Raw genomic sequence first — 21627 nt, 5'->3', positions numbered from 1 at the left:
AATATAAACAGGTTTGCATCTCTTATTCCTTAGACTCAATGAATGCCATTTACCTTAAAAGTTGACTCAGCTTCTTGTGGTTCTGGACTCGATGGAACTGAAAATGTGATATCTTGGAGTGACACATTTTCATCATTCTACCAGGGGACAAAAACAAGAACACAAATTTGAATTACTTGTTGAAAGATCAAGTTTCCTTTCTCCCCCTATAGGAAATCTTCCCTTGCTGCAGCCTGTGTACAATGCCCAAGTAAGGGCCATGCTACAGACACTTATATTTAATTTCCATAGCTTGATATAACTTTACATCTCTCAGTTTTTTGATGCTTTTTTGGTTTGCTTGGGTTTTTTGTCGGTTTTTTGATTTTTTTTTGTTTTGTTTCTTGGGCTTTTATATAGACTGGTAATTTTGAGAACAATCAAGTTTACACGTCCAGCACTCAGTTGTATTCAGTTCTCAAGTAGCTGCCTATCCCTTCCAGGCCCATGGCCAGCAAGTGAAAGACTGATGAAGCAGCAGTTTACACTCCATGTTAGAGATAAATTCTAACAGAGTGCTCTGAAATAATTTGCACAATAATACCATAAAAACACAAACATTTCTAAAATGCTAGAGGAAAAGTGCAGGAATTAGAATCCTAGTATTACTTACAGTTTAACAATTTTTTTTTTCATATTTATATCGTATTTTATATTTGCCTTATATTCCCCAATTAACAAATTTCACCAACATTTTACTTTTAGCAATTATTCAAACAAATACACACATTCAGACGTGAAGCTATAGATGATCACAGTTACAATTGTAAAAAAGTCATCATGGGAATGGGAAAAAATACAAAACTAGACAAACTATTCCAAGCAAAAGTATCTTGCATGGCTTCTCAAAGCTCTGTACCTCCAATATACCTTTTACTGCTATTAAAAAGCAGAGAAGTGGAGCAATAAAACATTTCACAATAGCAGATTAAGACCTAATTGCCAAGAAGGTTAGTATGTCACACACACCCTGGTGATTTAAATCAGTACTCCAGGCCTGTGCTACACCTGACTCATTCACCAGCAAAGCAGGGACAAAGGTCATTTGCAGCAATTCCCTCACCACTGTCATAATTATCTCAGTACACATGTAGAGAACACAGCATAATTGAAAAAGAAACAGTTCTAACACTATCAGTGGGAACTCAAGCCCCCATTTAAACACATGCTAAGATTAATCTATGAAACCTGTCCTGTTGTGCTTTTTGCTCATTATATTGCTAAAATGAAACAGGAGAAATCAGCACAAAAAAGAACATATTAGAATTATCAAAAAGATGATAGAATTAGCAAAGAAAATGCACCTGCTTGTATGCGTATGCTATTTTTGGTAGGCTAGAAATAATACTACAAAGTATACCAAGGTATCATAAAATTTGGAAATTTGGAGAGAACATATGCTTTAAAGCTTTTGGTAAAGATACAATTAACTTTATAAAGGTATCGCCAGATTGCACATCACACTACAACAGGTAATATAAAAAAACTGCTCCCTCTAAGATTTTTACAGTAGCAGAATACATTATTTATTTTGGTATAATCACTTATCCAGAGCAGTGGTAAGGTCTACCAAATTTTTACCAAGGTCCAGGTTTTGATTCCCAATTCCAAGCTTTATTCAGTACGAATAGGCTCCTTTGCCAATGGCATTTCTATACTGATGCAAGCAGAATTTAAGTGGCCATCAAGCAGAGGGTGCTCTTCACGTGCTGCCTGCTTGGCATTCTGAGTGCAGTTTCATCCAGGCCATGTCAATCTCAGTGCCCACTGTCAAACACTGTCAGCAGCAACAGTCTGACAGTTAAATAACGGCTTGAACCTAAAATTTGCCAATTTGATTTGCTATTGTTTGTTCATCTCTTTTGGTTCTGTTTCTTTCAAGCACAATTAAGTCACTGAGGTGAACTATTTTCTGGCTAGTAAAAAATAATAATTGTAGGGACAATTTATACAACTTAACGCATGACACAAAAACATCTTATTTTTTAAGTCTGTTTCTTTCTTAACTTCAGGCTTCTCATAAACAAAGATGAACCTCTCCTGTGGATCTCACCAGATGCAAAAAGAAAAGAACACAATATGTATTTCGAAGGTACACAAATGACTTACTGATCTAAAACATCAACAGAATGTACTGATGTATTTAACAACTTTGCACAGCATGGTTCACGTTTTCATTCACATATCTTCATACAAATAGGCCATATCTGATAAGTTACAGTGAACACCTGTGCTTGAAAAATAGAATTTCATTTCCATTCATGAAAGATGAGTTGAAACAAAACATTTTTTAGTAAACCTGCCTCCCACAGAAAAAAGAGCTTCACAGAGCTCACAGTTCTGTGAACTACTTCATGTTTCAAGTCCTCCCTATAAGAGCAGCAAGTGCTGATCTGAGGTAAGACAGGGTAGCTGCAACCATTGCTGGGATACTACAGAGGATGCTCAATCTTTGCCAAGATCAAAGGCTCTAGGGCAAAAGAAATAGAACCATCTTATTTAAAATTGTATTAACACATTAGCATCCACCCAGAGCAGCAAGTTTATGGAATTAATTGAGGAAGAGGAAGAAATTGTTAAGATCAGAAGAAAAGTTATTTCCTAATAAACATGCAAATAAAGTACCTTATTCAATGTTTAAGAGGCATTAACATTTACATGTCAATTATCACTAGAATTAGAATTCCAAATTCCGAAACATTTTCTTCTTACAATACAAAGTTAGCACTCCAGTTAAGCATTAAAGAGAGAACGCCCTCCAGCAGTACACCCCCCTGCAAATATGGCTGCATTTAGTACAGGAACAAGCTATATTTTTCATTCCATATAGATTAGTATAACATTACTGAGAAGTCAGAGAAGCTTATACACACTACTGTGAAAATTTTCTAAACTCTGTATGAGAGACTCCTATTGCTGATTTCAGTGTTTGAATGCACAGGACGATGGCAGTGTGTGAGGAGCAAGCAGTCTGCACATGTTCTGCTGCCACATGTACCTGTGCCATCCTGGTCACACAGAGCTCAGCCAAGGCTCTGGTACCCAAGTAACTATTTACTTTTCCAAGCTGAACTGGGAATGCAGCACCAGCCTCACGGTGCTGCAGCTATGTTGCTAGCAATACTCCAGCTAATTTATATCCAGTTATGTGAGCTCCAGTCACAGCAATGAATCTAGTACAGCACATTAAGTCTCCCCAGGAATCTGCTAGGTATACATTCATTACGTGCTGTGCTCCTCACTAAGTCACACTATGGCTGATTAGATAATTGTATAAAACTGAATTTAATTACTAACTCTTCCTATTTTACTGTAACTGTTCCTCTGAGACCTCGTGCCTAAGTCCTGACTACAGCTCTATTTCTCCCTATCCAAATTAAATATTATTGCTGAATGTCACAACTGGAGAAAGGCAACACATACACTTAAATGTGCAATATTGGTGGAGCTAACAGAAGAACTTCTGCTTCCATAATACAACTGGAGTTTGAAGGCAACTGACTTTGTACCTTGATTTTTTGTATTTTGTAAGAAGCTGCCTATGTTCCAGTCCTAGTTTACAGTTCAGACTGCTAAAGTTCAACTAATTGTTTTCAAAACTATATTTTGGTTCAAGAAGTAAAAAATAATTGTGGTATTTTTACTCATTTTACTCATTCCAGTTGGTATGAAACTTGATGTTTACTCTAAAGGCTTTACACTTTATTACCTTAATTTGCTAAACAATTAGGGCAAAACTTGTATGAAATATTTTTTCATTACATTAAAGGTCTGAAGTTTCCCCTTCTGTAGTGGGCTAATTTACTTTTACATTACTATTCATGTTCTTTGATTAAAAGACTGGATTATACAAAGCAGAGTAGAATAAATATTCATAAGTCCAGTGACGAGTTTTGGAAGCAGTGAGTCAAAACAGGGTTGGTTTAGGTCAGGAAAATACAGCCAAGTATGCCTGACAATGTTTGAAGGGAAGAATAATACCTGCTGCTACTAAACTCACTGTTACAGGAAGGAAGGATCAGGCACTTGTCAAAACGAGGAGTAAATTTTGAAACATAGACATATTAAGAGTAAGTGCTTCATTCTGTGCATTTAAGTTCTCTTCAAAAAGTTAATCTGAGCTACTTGAGTCAAGGTTTTTATTCTGCAACCTGGCTATAACATAAATTAGATCAGGATTTTACACATGATACTCTGCAGGGCAACACAGTACTTGGCTGTAATGTGCAAGCTTTTACACCATGAACCACACACACAGATAATCAAGTTGCCAAATTGTCTTTGTGTTAAAGGTATTAAAAGCCCTAGATAAAGGTTCCCTGCTACCTCTCTATTAATGCCTGGGGCTGTTGGGGGCACAGTTTATGCAGCACACCACTCAGATATAAGGTTCTAAGAACACAACTTCCCCTTCTGACACTGCATTAATTTCGTTACAATTGTTTTTCCCCAACAAAATCAGGAATACATCTCAGTTAGCACAGGAAGCAAATGCTCACATTTCTAAAAGGCACAATCACACCCTTGAATTAGCCCCAAGGATGATTTGCTTTTTGTTACGTTGTGTTTTGTTTTAGTGCCTTACTTTAAAAGCACGAAGTTATTTTCATTACATTATCCTATTAGAAAAGAACAGCAATGAATTGGGTATTAAAAGACAACATCACACAAACACTTTTCAATGCCAATCTGTGTATGCCTCCAAAGAAAGCCTCATGGACTGTTTTTTATTATGGCAACAAAGGAATTTTTGTAGCCATATTTTGAACGCCATGCTTCTGCTGAGTCATTTAGCAGTTTACCAGCTCCCATAACTTGCCAAGTTTTGAGGTGCATTGAAAAAGCTCCTTAAAAGTTTATGACAATTTCATAACATGGAAATTGTTATGAAATTTGTTAAATTTGAACACTTCCAACAGAGATGACCCAGTAGGATTTGCTAAGCTTCTTGTCAAATTACACAAAAAAGATGGAAAGAATGAGGAAAACAAAGCCTTAAGAAAAAGCTATTACCATTGACTTGCTCAATGCAAGTTCCATCAATAGAATCAATTTTAGTATTTTTTAATTTTTTTTAAACTCACAGCTTTTTTGAATCTTACTGGAAAAAAGTTGGTTTTCATACCCACTTCTTTTCTGTTTTGATGTTTCCTCAGAGAAGTAAAATTTAATATTGAATAAATATTTATTAAGAATTTTAGTATTTAGTATGTTTTGTAGTCAGTAAAGCGCTGACAAGGCAGAAAAGGTGCTATTGGAAACAGCAATAAAACGTATAGTCACTTTCTGGAACTCTGTAATTCAATGTATACATGAATGCCAACATCCTAATAAAGCCAAGCAGAACGTAAGCCCATCTAGGTGCAGTCCCCAGCTTATTTCAGAGCTTTAGTCCCTGTGGACAGCTCACCTGGTGCAGCAGCCTCTTGAGTTTGAGGAGCTGGGTTTTGACTGCGGTGCAGTCCTGCACCATGTGCCGCAGGGTCATCTCATCCAGCATCACCGTGTTCTCCGCCAGCGCCCGCGGGGCCTGCGAGCCACTGCCTGCTCTGCAGCTCTCCAGGGGACCCACTGCAGGCTCCAGGTAGCCTGAACCCCTGAAAAGAAATCCAAAACACAAAAACAGAGATGCCAAAATGCAGCTAGACAGCATTTGGTAAAAAGGAAAGTGTTATGCAATGTGGGCTATACTTATGTACTGTGGCACACAGCAGAAAATAAAAGAATAAAAATCAGAAAATGTCAATGCTATTTCACTTAAATACAGACTTCTCCTTTCCACTCCCAGAGACCTCTCTCAGACTATAAACTACAGTGCCCTAAAACCAGTTAGTTCAGCAGAATTTCTATAAACTGTCATTCAACCCTTTTAGGACTAGAAGGTTGCATTTACTTTACCAACAAATTAAACTGCAAAAAGCTGCCCAAACTTCCAAAAATGCAAGTAGCAAGACATTGCAATGGTTTTCCATGGAACACATAAGGTATTTTAATCAACATGTATAATATTGTATCAACATAAGAAACATGTACGTGGAATGAACACAGAAGTGCAAGTTTTGAAAAGAAATTATGACCCTCAGTGGTGCTTCCACTCAGACATACAACAATTCTGAAAATGTTGTACTCAGTATCACTTGACACCCCTAAGTGCCAAAAAAAATTGCTCACTGGTGCTTTAAATGTTTGTGAGGATATACAAAAGTGCTTTACCTGTTCAAATCATTTTTACCATGGATATAATGGTCAGCATGGCCAAGATGATAGTGCTCCTGTGTATTCCATCGCTGTTGTGATGCTCTTTTCCAGAATCCCTCTTGATGTTGTCTCACATTTCTGTCTTGTCTGTCATAGCGGCTCATATTTTCACATTCCTCTACAGAGAGCATAATGTTAAAAAAAAAAAAGTAAGACTTGTTCTTAGGACCTTGCAAATAAAATATTAACTGTGTGCTGGTAACAGATGCAGTGCAAAGTCTGTGGGGTTTGTTTTGTTTTTTTTAACTGATCCAAAACAGTATGTATTTCAGAAGTGTCAAGTAGACTTGTCTAACAATGTCACATTTTTATGAAAATATAAACTTGATAAAAGAATAAGATCAACCTGTGGCAGAAACTAAAGAATCCAGCTTTAACGGTATTTCCAGTTTAAATAGAAAATCACTTGGAGGAGGTAGAGATTATGGAAGAAATTTAAAAGTAACAATTTCTTGTCTTTCTTTCTGACAGCAACTCCAGGCCTTTAACAAGTTCTAACAATACACAAACACAGAAAGACAACATTGTAAAAAAAGTCACGATTACTTGCAAAAGGAAACAGTTTAGTTACTTAAAACACATATATAGCTTGTCCTATTCACCTTGTTTGGTTTTCAGATTCAGAGACATTTAATCTGTATTTACCTGGACAACCAGAATGATTTAAAACAAGGAAACCAAATAATCTCTTTAAAGCACCAACTTCTGCAAAGCCACAGGAATTCCACAAACGTCTTAAGGGAACAAATGCTAAATTTGGCAACAGCCCGGAAACGACGGAGAGAAAGCCAAAACAACTTCTACCCGGGCAGTCAGACGCAGCAAAACCAGCCCTAGACTGGCTATTCTGCCACCACGCTCGGTCGTTCACTCACCCAAGGAGTTTTCCTGACATTGTGAGTCCTTTGCTAGGAGCAGCTCCACACAAGGGAGCGGTGTTTGCCGCTGCCCCCAGCCTGGCTGCGCACAGGGCTCCAAGCAGGCCCTCCTTCCTGCTGCTTCCCAGCCTGCGTGGGGCTGGGAGCCAGCCCAGCGTCACCCCGTGATTTACACTGCCCTCCCCACTCCCTGCATACTTGTGGAGCTAGAACTGCTGCTATAAATAGTGGGCAAGCGGCATCCCAGGCTCCAAAGTGAAACCAGGAGTTTCTGAGGACCTGGAAAGTCTTAAGAGGCTGATGTCAGTGAAGTCACACACAATTACGGAAAAAGTGTTGGCAAAAAGTGCTGTTAAACATTACTAGAAAAAGTACTCATACCTACAATTCAGTTTTTATCACCTAGCAAATAACCAAAAAATTTAATAATAAAATAAACTTATTCACCTTAACTAACTCAAGATTTACTTTCCTTTAGCAGCCTCTTTCTACAGCTCATAACACACGAAAATTAACAACAAAATCCCTTGGTAAGTTTACAAGCAATTATGATTTTCAGCTTTGGAAAAGTAAATATTGAGACACTGAGAAAAGACAGGTGGAGATTAACTGAGAAGTTTTGCTTTTTCAAGTGGTCATGTTTACATAAGGGAAAACCTGGAGGTGGCTTTTGAATTCTTCTTTTCAGATCCTCATCGCTGAAAAGACAGAATTTTCAAGACAAAAAGCAGAGATACCCAGTTTATGCTAGATTAATTTTATAAGGAAACCCAACCTCTAAAAAAAGTCAAAAGTATGAGTAATTAGCTTAATATGATTTTGTGGCAAACATTCACCTTTAAAAACAGGCCCTTCTAGCAGTTTTTAAATTAATAATTTGTAATGGAATTACCGATGCAAATGTAGTGCATGTTTCACATAAACAAGGAAACTTAGGAGAAATTGATCTACCCTTTAAAATAGCTTTTTAGTTTTTCCCCAACAGAACTAAATTACCCCTATTGAAAGAATATGCCTTAGGCTTCATTGCTACCCATTCTGGAAAATTAATTGAGTAAAAAAATTCATACCTGTCAGGGTTGAAAAGCTGCCTGCTTGCCATGTTCTCAATCATTTCACACAAGCACTTTGAAAAACTCACTCTGAGATTTAACAGCTTAAGCACTGCACTTCATACATGCACAAGGTTAAAACACTATGTGCCACCACCACGGTAGGTGGAAAACTGTGCTTTACTTACTGGAAATTTGGCTTCCTAGCTAACATACACACAAGAACTCTCAAAAACCTTTAAATTTCCCCCAACTTCAGCAAGCAGCTGAACATTACACAAAATAAGTAAAGGCCTCTTCCTGTCAGTGCATGTTTGCACTGAGTAGGGCCTGACAGTGCTCCAGTGTTTCTGTTCATTTGACAATAGACTGGCCTCCATTGAACTTGGAGGTGAAACTAATATCCCTATTCACATAACAACAGCTCATAATAATAACAATACTCAGTCCTATGAGTAGCTCAGGAATAAACAAAGCAAATGCCTCAAACTTTTCCAGTCTGAGATTTGAAAAACCGCAGTCATAATTCCCTTTACCAAGTTAATTATATTCTGAATTTTTTTCTATTTCAGAGGCATCTAGGTACCTCTGCTTTCTCTGTGAAAAGTCGTCCAGCATCCTCACGAAAAGCAAGAGCACATAAAACACAATTTGAAAACCCATATCTTAAATTTTACATCTGCTATCCTAACATGTATATATATTTATAAGGAGGTACTGTAATTTTGCAGAAGAAAACAATTAAATATCTTAAAGAATTACACTGTCATTCACCAAAGCTAAAAAAAAAAACTGTCCCAACATTTTCAAATATAGCTGAAACATGAGACTGAAAGACTAACTTAAAACATTGACATTGATTCTATAGAAACGATTTTTTTTAAAAATAGTATTAAAAAGGTTGCACTTTTCAAGGCAGTACGTTTCTATAGTCAGAATTTTTCAAATGTAAGAGTTATACGTGGGAAAACAGAAATATCTCCCTTCCTGTATTTCACAAAAGAAAGAGTTGTTACCTTAAAAAAAAAACCACCCCAATTTGAAGAGTGCACTGACTTATTATGTCAAGAGTCAGAAGAAAGCAACTCAAAAGTCTCTCAAGCCCATGAAGCAGTTCCACAGTGAGATTGCCTGGCTGCCTTACCTTTGTCACGAGGTGGGTCCTCAGGCAGGTCCACATCAAGCATGAGATCATCATCTTCAAGATCACATGAATCAAGATTATTCAAGATATCCTGCAAAAAAGGAAAAGTGAGATACAGCAGCTTCCATGAGGCTTCATGTACCCTACATCCACAAAAAGTTTTGTTACATTCTTACTGTGCAAACATCCAACGTTACCAGCAGCCTGCTCTCCTGAGCGGGGAAGATCAGCCTTATTTGAGACCATCTATACAAACAGCAATCATCACACCCCTGCTAATGACACAGTAACAGTGCTACATGAAACAAAGATGGATTAAAGCATTTTCTGCCTGATGCCTATGGAATACTCGGAAGACTTTTTAAATTCATTTATATCCTGCCTTCTCCACAGTTGGAAGCATTTTGAAACTCAACTACTTTGTTTACTTGGAATTCAAAAACAGCTTTGTGAAGAGATGATGTCAAATTCCTTTTTTTCAGCTCTCATGCTATAATGAGATTTTTTCATTAAAAGGAAGTGAGAGAATCCTGTGTTATCTTGACGTTTTGGGAAAACAAAGCTTCACACACACTATTACGGGCACCAAACTCAGCTTCTTTTTGCCTTTCAGGTTGTGGTTCATATAAAGCTGCTCCTAAAGGGACTAACAAACCAGCACATTGCATGGGTATGCTAATGGCACAAGAAAAATGCTATGAAGTGTTAGAGCTAAATGAATTATACATATTAAATATAGTCAGGTATATTAAAGGACTGCAATACTTAATTTTTAAGCAAGCCCAGTTAGTGTTAAAAAGACAGAGAGTGACACTCTTGCTTTAAGAATACCAAGAGGAGGAGAAACTGAGGTCAAGGCTGTGGAACACCCAGCTCAGGGCACAGTCAGACACTGCCAGCACTGCTGGACAGCCACAGCAGCCTGGGCAGAAAATCCAGACACCCTTTCACTCCATCACTCCAAGAAAACTAAACCTATTAATACCAATGACTATCACACAGAGCAAGCCTGAGGAAACTTCTATGGATATCCAGCTTCAACTCCTGAATTCCCAGTAAAAGTCATGCCTTTAAGGCCTGAGACCAGACTCAGGCACTTCACATTGGCCTCTTTCCTAATAGCAGAAACACACATTTTTCTTAGGTTTATCAGCCACCCCTAAAGGTGATGCCTGGCATCAATATTGAATAATTTACCAAATATTAAATCAAATAAGTGTTTTATAATTATTTCTCATAGTAACATGATCATTAAATACTTAAATGAATACTGGCATACAGGCTATGAACACAATTCACAACAATATTCCCTTGCAAAGCCACCCCCGCTTTGCTGGCTATCATTTGTTAGATCTGCTGAGATGCACAGGTGAAAAGGAAGAACGTGAACAGGCATTTGTCTGAAATGTTGCTCCAGCTGTTCTTCAGCAGCCTTCCTACAGCACTCACAAAGCACTAGTGTATTTTATTGTAAATGGGGACAAGAGCTAAGTATATTTTAAGATTCTTGGGGGGGGGGTTGGGTTGTGACTCAGAATATTAAACATTTTGCAAGTTATTTATTGACTTAGGAGGGAGAGTGTGAGGTGAAAAGAGTTAATATACACTTTGTAAAACATGAGCAATATAAAGGAAAGATGGAATACTTGAGACAAAATCACCCGTTTTTGTCATATTTCGAAGTCCTATCTGAATTGCTTTGTCCACAGATAGCATTCTATGCATTTACAGGAGGAAAAAAAAAAAAAAAAAACAGGAAAACCTACAGAGCAAGGCATTGGGAATAATAATAAATCCAACTACGGAAAAGCTTCACAAAAAATGGAAGCCATTTAAAGGAAACGTGGATTTGATATTTGGGACAACAAAATGCCTGCATATTTTTGCTCCTTTTGCTTCCATTTATTTACATTTTTCCAGGAACCAGGAGTTTTTAATGTAATGCATATTTTTTCAAACAATTCTTCAAAATACAGGCATGCTTTACAGGCAGTTTTGGTTTGCTAGTTGATAAATTATTTCTATGCCATGCTTTTATCTTCCAAATTAGTGTGAACAAGCATTATTTTCTTCTACTGCAAGAACTTTAATGAGCATGACAAATAAAATGGAGAAAGTGGCCACAAACACGAAAGAAAGTGGAAAAGCTTTACCATCACTGTGCAAATGCATTTAAAAATGCACAATATAAAAACATAATATGCCAGAATGTTTACTAATAAACCTAGATAAGCCACTTTACTATCTTTGAATCACAACTTTGGAAGTCTAATGGTGTCATAGAAGGTCAGTATTTGAGATTCCAGACATACTTTCCTGTCAACAGCACATTTCATTATGCTTCCCTAATTACACATTCTTCACCACACTGAGAAAAGGAAATTCCATGCTACAAAAAAACTCCCACAACTGCAAATACCAAGACTTTGTAATCACTGGGCATGTGTGAATGCACTTCAAGCATTTTCCCCTCTGAGCTACTTGGGAAACACAATATACAAATAGATGTCAGCAATGTCATCCTGAAACAGCCATAAGATAAAGTAAATGTTTCATCAGCACATTAGTGTATTAAAAAGAGTAAAATTTAGATACTTCCACTGTTATTCCATCTCCTGCATAAGAAACTGCAGGTAATTACATGGGAATAACATAGTTAACAATGTGTTCTTAACAGCAATTAGCATCATTAAGTGTTTCAGGGCAATGAGCTCAAGCAGAACAGGATATCAAAAAAATTCTTTCAAAGTGCATCAGCTCCAACCCTACAGAATATTACATGCTGCAGCAATTAATATAAATTAGAGAAAAGGAAGAATCCCATTTTATTTGTATAAGTGGAAAGAGTAATGTATATTAAAAGGAGTGTGATTTTCACAAGGCTGATTCAGCATTAAATTTTCAAGCCGATACAGCCTAGGAAGAGACTGAGTTTGGGACTATGAAATCCCAGGTCCAGCTACAGTGCTGTCCCCAAGCTCTCTCTCCACAAAACTTTTTCACTGGACACAGGCAGTGGTGCTTTGCTGGCTTCCTGCAATAGAACAGGGAAAGCATGAGGTGAGATGGATGATCTGTGAGTCCTGGTGTAAGAACTGAGTAACTCGAGCACTCCAATAGCAGGGAACCCCCATATTGCATAAGGAGAAGGGAAAAGGCTAAAAGGGCAAGGCACACCACATGTGTGTCATACCACTTTCAGCAAGTTCACTTCAAGGTTCTGCAAATCCCTTCTGGAGCCATTGTCCTCAGATGCTGTGTTTTACCACAGGTTCAGCAAGCACACATCAACAGCTCACCCACAACAGCTTGGGATTTATCCCAATTTGCTGGAGGCATGGAGACCAGCACCTCTTTCTGGAGAGGCATAATAACATCAAGACCACTGCTTTGAAGATCGGGGAAGTCTGTGCAGAACAGCTGCTTTTGCTGAAGCAAAACTTAAAATTTCATTGTAAATAATGCTCACCATAAAGAACTGGAGTGCAAAATATTCTTTTCAAAAAGTTCAGTTTCCAAAAATTCCTCATGCAACATGCATCACAAGCTCTTTCTTAAATTGAAGAGCACTATTTTTCAGTCCACCAACAAATCTGAGTTCAGTTTAGCTTAACAGCTGGACCTAGGCAAGAGGCCTGATTCTCAGCTTTGCCACATCTTGCACTAAGCATTGCAAGATTATAATGCAACCAAAGTAAAGCATAAAGTGCCCAAAATAGAAGACAGATATCTGCATTTTCTCCCTACTAAACAAAAATGTTGACCAGTGAAAGTTTATAACACAATGTATATTTCAGTGATATTTAAAAAAAAAATTAAGTCAGACATTGAGGTTAGTGCAGAAATGCAAAGCCCTCAAACAACTAATTTCAGAGAACGTTACCAGAATTGAGAAGAGTCTGAGCTCTAAGTACCAATGCCAGGTTAGGATATTTTGCAGGAAAAGCCATTGCTCTGAGTGAGTCGTGAACTGGTGGTGAGTATTAGGAACTGCATTTTACCTGTTTCCATAACTCATGATCTCAGATTTCATTTGTTTGTTCCACCTTTAGGAAGCAGACAGCTAAAAGAAAATAACTAATTGTTTTTATTACTGATTTAGTGACTCAGGTCTTGCTTTTGATGAGGATAAAACAGTAGAAGGTAAGTGTGAGTAAAGGGACAGAATTACAGGATAATCTGGCCAGAAAACTCAAATGAAGCATTCAAGAATAGCACAGAAACTAACAAATCAGGTGCTTGAGGAATGAAAAAAAGGAAATGGCTTTTAAAAACAAACACAAAACAGACTGGGTAAATCAGTCACCTGAAGGGCAGCTAAAGGATAACTGCCAAAGTCAAACACAAGTCAAGGCTGACAGAATAAAAGAGGGAAACCTCCAGGGTCTTTTTCCATGCTATTTTCAGCCTTTGACAACATCCGAGGTAGAGATAAATAAAGAAATAGGAAGTCTCCAAAAAGGCAATATTCTATAGCAACTGAATAGAACTCTTAAGTGAAGGCAGAAAACAGACAGGGGAAAAGCACATACTGCACTACAGGGCTGAAGAGAAAAACCCACTGAAAATGAAGTCCTTACAACAGAGAAAATCACCAAGGGAGGAGGTGGGATAGAACTCTGTAGGTTACCAAAGAAATTATGGGAAAGGAGTAACACTGTACAAGTCATATTAAAGATACTTAGGCCAAACAGATGAACAAGTATTTTGTAATTTTGCCCATGCTCCATAGCTGAAGGTTGCTATGACAACACATGTAACAAGAACTTGGTTTGAAAAATCCAAAACATTTTTGGTTTAACTGTTAAGTAGAATGGTCTTAAAGATCTACTGTTCTTGAAAACATTTTTGTAGAGGCATTGTATGTTCTACCTAGTTTTACTGAAGGTATAGAGAAATTTATTATTAGCTTAAGTTTTATAAAGTATCTATACTTGATGTTTTCTTAATTTTTTTTAACATAAAATCATATGTGAAACTGAATGAAAAAATCTGAAATTCAATAACACAACACAAAAAAGAGAAAGAGGAAAACCAGAAATATTAGCCATTCTGTTAAGACTTCACCAATTCATAAGCAACAGCACTTTGAAACACCCTGCCCAAGCTACACCCACTGCCACAAACAGCATTCCTTGACTGCCATCTAGCCTCCAGCAATGAGGAAAGCTGAAACGGGGAAGCATTGTAACTATCTTTCTATAAAATTCCAGCAAAATGTAAGAAGATTTTCTATTCTGGGTTTTTTTTTTAATAGGCTGGTGCTTTTAAATAGAGTTTCCTGTTTACTTTTAAGCACAATCACAGAAAGCAGTCAGCAGTGAGCATAAATAGCGACAGAGGAAGAGCAGGGGAGGAGAAAAAGCAGTTCTTCCTACTCACTGCTTCCACTCTGCACAAAAAGGCTGCCAATACCAGAGGTTCAGCATTGCTTTTACAGTTTATCTAACCAACAATGGAGCATTTTACCCTATTAAGCAATGTGCAATTCCTACAGCTACTCTTAACCGGCAGAAATGATCACGGATGATTCTCACTCCACTGACTTGCACTTGAATTAAATGTACGATGTTCGGTTTAAGGAAAACATAGATGCTTTAAATAATTCCCAGCTGAGAAAGGAACTAAACAATAACCTGAGAGGAGCAGCATGGGCATGGCTGTACCAGGAACTCCGTTGTTTCCTATGTGCAAGAATTTTAATTCCACCCTAGGGAGACTTTTGGAGTAACCTGAATATGACACGTTACACAGCATTAATATCCTTACAAAGCCAGCTTAATATACTTGTTTCTAATTAAAACCAAAACAATCCTCAAATACTTCCAAACTACTTTGGAGTGATTCTATTTTGACCAATCTCTCCATGAGCTGCTAACAACATACCATCACAGCAGCTGCCACACTCTCTCACTCTCTCCACAACACAAATCCAAAGGTGTAATTAATGAATGTCATAAACAGAACACCTAAGTACAAGTGAAATTGCCTTCCTCGGCTTTTCCAGCCAAAACAGCATGAGAAGATTTACTGTGTCAGTTCTGAAGGAAGCATCTCTCCAAGGCATGTAAACTTTCCCATCCCAAAGGAAAAAAGGTAATTTGCCATAAAAGGTTGTTCACAAAATGTCATGCCTTTCAGACCAGTATCACAAGAGGTTTGTGAACTTTAATACAGTCATATAACTTACTAATAATGTTTGACAGCAGGGACACCTACATAACACAGGACAGACAGAAGTGCCATCTCATTAAGTTATTCAGTTTCTCACCACCTCCCTTTGCTGTTATAGTTAAACTCTGAAGTTAAAACTGGAGCAGAGGTGGGACAGTAGATGGTGGCTATTTTCGCTCTAAAATCAGTCTCTAATCTAATGACATTTCCTTTCTCTGCCATGAACAGAAAACTGCCTGCCAGCAAACTCCACCAAAGGGATGGCTGAGGAGCTGACAGAACACAACTGAAATGGGTTGTGCTCTTAGTTCTGAATTGACAAGCAACAATATACAGACTGAATTTTTCATAGCAATTGTAGTTTTCTACTACAAACTTAATGGTGGACATATTACTCATGTAATACATTTTACTAAAGTAATACCATTATTTCAGTATGTTCACAAATATTATCTGCTCATAATGAAGATTAAAGGCAAAAAGATGACACTGACTTTTGAGGCTTTGAAATCAGAACCAAGCAGCCTAGTGGTTTTCCAAACGTAAGTTTTTAGGCATAGGCTTCTTAGAAATTAAGAAGATGAAAAACAAATGCCACAGATGTCTATACTTGTATTATTGGAAAAATTAAACCTATGGAATTAGAACAGTACAATTTAAGTAAATCAGAATAATTTTCATCCAATTATGGAACGTGTCATGAAGATATTGCAACAAAAGAGCCTGGAGCTTGGACATGAATTTAGGAGCTTAAACAGAGGCTACCAATTACAGCAACATCCAATAAGCAGCTTCCAATGAAAAACAGCTTCGAAGGCTGGCACGTGTATTAGACTCCAATCCCAGAATCACTACATATAGACCTGAGCAGGAAGTCTGACCACAGAAATGGCAGCTTCCCAGATAATGCATTTCCAATAAATCTTCCTGTATCCCAAGTAAAATCTCACACATTGTTTGCCATTTTCTAGAATGCATCAGTAAAAACTAAAACCTCACAGAAGACTCCCTGTGCTACTGTGATACCTCTTGCCAAGTGATAATATTTGGCCTAATCCAAAACTCAGGTTTTCAGATAAAGGAGTATAAAGGACCAATGAGTTATTCAATTTGTCCTAGAGGGCAGAATTTCCTTGGTGATGAAGGTAAAGAATGAAAATTCTCTGATCAGAAGCAGAAAACAGAACTCTATGTTACAATTCTACATTAGTGGTGCTATGTGCTCTCCATCCATAAAAGGTGCTCTCCACTATCCTGAGCATGGAGGGAAACGTTGAACAAGGGACAACACAAACTGAAGAGTATCTGACTCTCTCTGGTTTTGCTCTCAGTCTCACCCAGGAGGTTCACAGACACTTTGTACTGCAGTTTATCCAATTCAGTGAGGAGTATCTGCCACTGAGGATTTCTATCACTGCCCATACACACCTCCATGCCTGTATGAGGTGACTTCTCAAGTGCATTTACCTTGGTTTGTCTGAATACTTCCCGGGCCGATAAAATCACCTCCCCCTTCACTGGCACTACAGTCACATGTACATTCTCAGTCTCATTCCTCTGACACACTGATAAATCCTGGTATCCCCTCACACACCTAAACGGAGAGGGTGTCCAGTTTCCTCCTCCATGGTCCTGTTCTGTCATAACAGTGGCCAGATAAAACTTGGCAGCTGCAAGAAAGACTAAAATCTCAGATTGTACAGGCTCGGTAGGCAGCAAAAAGGCAACAGATACTTCAAAATTCAAATCACCACAACACAGGCATACAGTAAGATTCCCTAAGACTAGAACAATTATTCTTCATTAAATAATTGTACCACAAGAATAAAGTCTTCTTTCTCCTTCCAACCTCGCACCCTCACAAGAGTATTGGGCATCTAACAATTCATCAGTTCTCACTGAATCACATTCACTAGCAAAAAAATCTCTACCACATACAAAATTGGAAGTGTGTATTTATTAATGCCATAATGAATTTTAGTCAAAAAGGCACTGACTGAGATTAAATAATCTTTTGGTTTCAGGCACAGAACAAATAAAATACTTCTTAAAGAAGTGCTCAACTGAAGTACAGAAATGACTTTTAGGAAGCATCATGGGAGCACAAAATGCAATTAATTTTCTTTATTAACCTCACCTTTTATATTCTAAGAAAGGAGGAAATGCAGTAATTCAACATTGTTCATTTGAGTACAGTCTGTCAAGAAATACGTGTCTTTTTAATACTCTTCTCTGATTTGAGTAAGATCTTCATTGTTCTTTGCAAGATGAAAAGAGAAAAAAGAACTGAATTTCAACTGGCTCACTAGATGAAAGACTTTTAATGTGTGCTTCTTGTAACTAGCTTGCACCTGAAGGACTTGTTTTGTGACTTCTCTTTTAGAAAGTTATAGCGAAAAAAGAAAAGTTTGTGTTGAGAAAGGATTTTTACTTTTTACATTATCTTTACATTATCTTACTGGCACTTTTATTTTCATTACTGCTGTAACCAAACATCACAAAATCTACAAAGCCCAGCTTCTCACAGAACAAGAATTAATGTTTTGGCATTAACTTTCTGAAAACAAAATTGTACCAAAGACAGGAAAATGGGTAGAAGGCAATACCAAGAACACTTCACTCTAAGGAAATAAAATGTATTAGAACTACATCTATTTCAAGTCTGAATTCACATTAATAAATTACTCACGTGAGAAATCACATTTGTATTTAAACCTTACTATTTACCGTACATTTTGAGAAGTGAATTATTTTAAAAATTAAGGTAATTAACACTAAATTACTTGTGTAATAACTACTGAAAAATTAATAACTGAACTAAACAATTCTATTCTAGCAAGTTCGTTTTCTCTAAGAAGTAGAGCATATTTCACTGAGTATCAATGTTTCAGGAACCAGAAAGCATTTTCCCAAGTCTCAAAAACTAATTCAAAACTGCCTTTGCCCAAATTACAGTCACAAAGGGGAAAAATATAACAAGGAACAACAACAGAAATCTTACAAGATTTCAAAAACTGCCTGTGAGAAGAGAAAAATCTAACTGTTTCATACTCTGGCTAAAATTCTGGCCATGTGTCAAACTGATTCATTCCAGTGAGAACCAGATTTCATCCCAAGAGCAATTAAATTCTCAGCAAAGCAGTTAAAACCCATCTGTCTCTTCAAGCCAGATTTCAATTATTATTCCATAATCCTATGTCTTTATAATTACATTGATGCTCACTCTGCATATATCCAAAAACACTGGCTTTATCTACTTCAGGAAAAACGAGCATAGCACAAAGAATCACATTGCTATTGCAGCCTACAGGAAAACAAGGGCAGAGGACTCAATCTGACAGTACAGGGAACACTCTGAAAGCTTCCTGTCCAAACCTACTGGCCCAAAGGAGATTCCTTTAAAAGACACAAAGAACCCCCCAAAAAACTAATCACATCACAAGAACTTCTTCTCTCAAGAATATTACAGATAAAAGTCAAAGTTACTGGAAAGTTTTCAGTTTAAACTTTTACTTCTTGCAGACTTTGAGCACCAGAATATTGTAGCATATTTAAAAACAAGCAGATACCACAGAACAATCACAGCTGTACTACCTATCCTCAATGTAAATAGGGACTTGCACTTGCCAAAAACATTCAAAGCTTCCCTCTGAACAAACACATATTAAACCTTCTGATTCTCATGTGCCTACTTAATACTCTGGAGATGAGAAAACACCTCAAACCTTGCTACAACATGAGAGGGCAAGTAAAGGAGCCATGAGACTCTGGTCAGGATGCCTGTTTGAGGCTACAATGCTTACATGTATGATGAACAGTATTTTCAGACCAAAATTAATGAAAATAAAAATCTAGCAACACTAAACTACAACCAGGAGTTGTACCTCACACTGCTGAGCAGCTTTCTGCCATGAAGCAGTAAAGGAACTAGGCATTGCAGCCAGCAACTAAAACCCAGGACAGGAGCAAACAGCACAGCTAAAAACAAGTGAGAGCACCTATAAACACTGCCCTTGCTGCTAATTTACAGAGCCATCAACTGCTCTGCTAAGCATCAATCTGCTCACACAGAACTGAACTTGGTGCTCAGCAGCAAACACTAGCTGATGAAAAGACTATAGAGAACACCAAAAAAATCAGTGCTTAGAAATTTGAAAGGAGTTCAGCACTTAGAAAGTTATCCAAGTGATTTGACTTCCAAAGTGTAAATGGAACAACTGAGATAGTGGAATTAGTTATTTTCTGTTATGCAGTTAGACAATAAAAATATTTTCATCCTTACAAAAAACACACAGATTTTCCTACCAAGCCCTAAGTCCTTCCTATGATATCATTTAGATTTGTATGACTCTTAAACCTCCAACACTGGATTACGTATTTTCTTCATAACTGTTCACTCAGTAAAGAACAGAAGGACTGTACTAAAAGAGGCCAAATTTATTTTATTCTTCGTCCCCATGTCTTTAAAACCAAGATGTACTGAGAATAGCAAAGATACTGGTTTCTCTGCTCCCCAAAAAGGAATAATGAGCATCAGAGGCCAGCAAGTTCCTGCTGTTGCCTTCCTATGCTGGTTCTCATTTCAGAAGCCCAGTTAAAATCCCTTTTGCAAAAGCTGCCCTTCCAAAGATGGTCCAAACACTCCTAAGATCACCCAATGGGAGCTGCACTGCCATCTATGGAAAAGCTTAGGAAAAGCATTTACTATTTGTTGATACTAAGAAGGATACAGCTTAGAAGACTAACAAAACAACAGCAGGATGGAAATGAGGAAGAAAAAGGCGAATTGAGCACTAAACATGACCGATTACTCAGCACGTAGTTCCCTGAATTGTTATTCAGCCACATTGCTTCTACTCACCCCAGCCTGGTGCCACAGGAACTCCAGAACTACTGCTTTGGTGACTGCCCTGGAAATACTAAATCCAAGGGGCAGGCAGGCTGCCTTTAGCACTCCGAATTCTTAAATCTGACTCTCATCAATTGGATTTTTACACACAGATATGAACTGCTTCTAACTCACCACACTAGAGGATAAAAACTGCATAATTTGATCACGTATCTGCCAGCAATCAAAACATCTGACGTGTTGACTAATCACAATAATTATTCCAAATGCCTTCACTTTTTTGTCTTTATACTCCCTGCTTGCAGAGAAAAGGAAAAACATGGAACAAAAGCTTACTGTAACCTACTCAAGAGCACAATTTTTCAGAATGAATGAAAAACTGCATCAGAAATTCTTCTGCATCTTCAGATTAGAAAAGATCATTGTTTAATCTTTAGGCTAAAGAAATCAAATATATCATAATTTCTATCAAAACCAACAAGAACAAGAAAAAAAGAAATCCCCCTACTACAAGGCAATTAAACAGTTCAGAGCGACATTTTCTCCCTCAAAACCCAAGCTACTGAAAATGAATTTCTGCCTTGCAAAAATAAAATGTGCTATTGATGCTTTCCTCATTCAGATAAAATCACAGTATAGTAAACTCTAAAATTCTGGAAGAGTGCTAACAGGATAAAAAAATCAAAATCTTCCGTCTTTTCTTGGCACCTGCATGCATGTGTGTGGGGACAATGGTGTTTGTTTTTGCAGTGGCCTCCATGAAACTTGGGTTTTCCCTATAAACACCAATAAAGCTACAAAACCATACTGCAAAAATCTCTAACAGATTTTCCAAGCTGGTCACAATTGCCACACAAAGCTAATAACCACTGCTAAACTCTTTGAAGCACTAGATCCCAACATCATAATTTAAGATGGACAGCAAGCAATACCACAAGAAGCTGAAAATATTATCATGAATTCATATTACACATAAAGAATATAATTACATATCTGGGCCCAAGTCTGAAAGTGGTATGTACATTACTAAATGGGCAGTGGTGACACAGTACCTAACAGGCCTCAAACACATGAAGCACAACAGATCAATTAAACCAAATTGGTTTTGTCAAATATTCTGATTGTTAACATCATAGTAACTTGGATTTTTCTTAACAATTCAGATAAAGGAATATGAACAGAACAGATAGAATTTTATTCAGGCCCACTAAAATTCCAAGGTTGGCTACCTGA

At 37.5% G+C, this 21627-nt stretch overlaps 1 protein-coding gene across 7 annotated transcripts in view; it reads right to left on the bottom strand.

Annotated features, from left to right (window-relative positions):
- CCSER2 (coiled-coil serine rich protein 2) overlaps nt 1-21627 on the bottom strand; it is a 60497-nt gene that overhangs the window by 24038 nt on the left and 14832 nt on the right. For all 7 annotated transcript variants that reach the window (XM_014882332.2, XM_088168820.1, XM_014882334.2 and 4 more), the window contains exons 4-7: nt 9372-9462; nt 6253-6415; nt 5450-5636; nt 54-137 (exon numbers count right to left, since the gene is read on the bottom strand). In XM_014882332.2, the coding sequence (XP_014737818.2) occupies nt 54-137; nt 5450-5636; nt 6253-6415; nt 9372-9462 (525 nt within the window). The remainder of the gene's footprint in view (nt 1-53; nt 138-5449; nt 5637-6252; nt 6416-9371; nt 9463-21627) is intronic.

The sequence above is a fragment of the Sturnus vulgaris genome, chromosome 8 (genome assembly GCF_052056855.1).
Source record: "Sturnus vulgaris isolate bStuVul1 chromosome 8, bStuVul1.hap1, whole genome shotgun sequence".
Classification (NCBI taxonomy): Eukaryota; Metazoa; Chordata; class Aves; order Passeriformes; family Sturnidae; genus Sturnus; species Sturnus vulgaris.
Note: the sequence above shows the minus strand (reverse complement) of the source record. Positions and strands in the feature narration are given on the sequence as shown.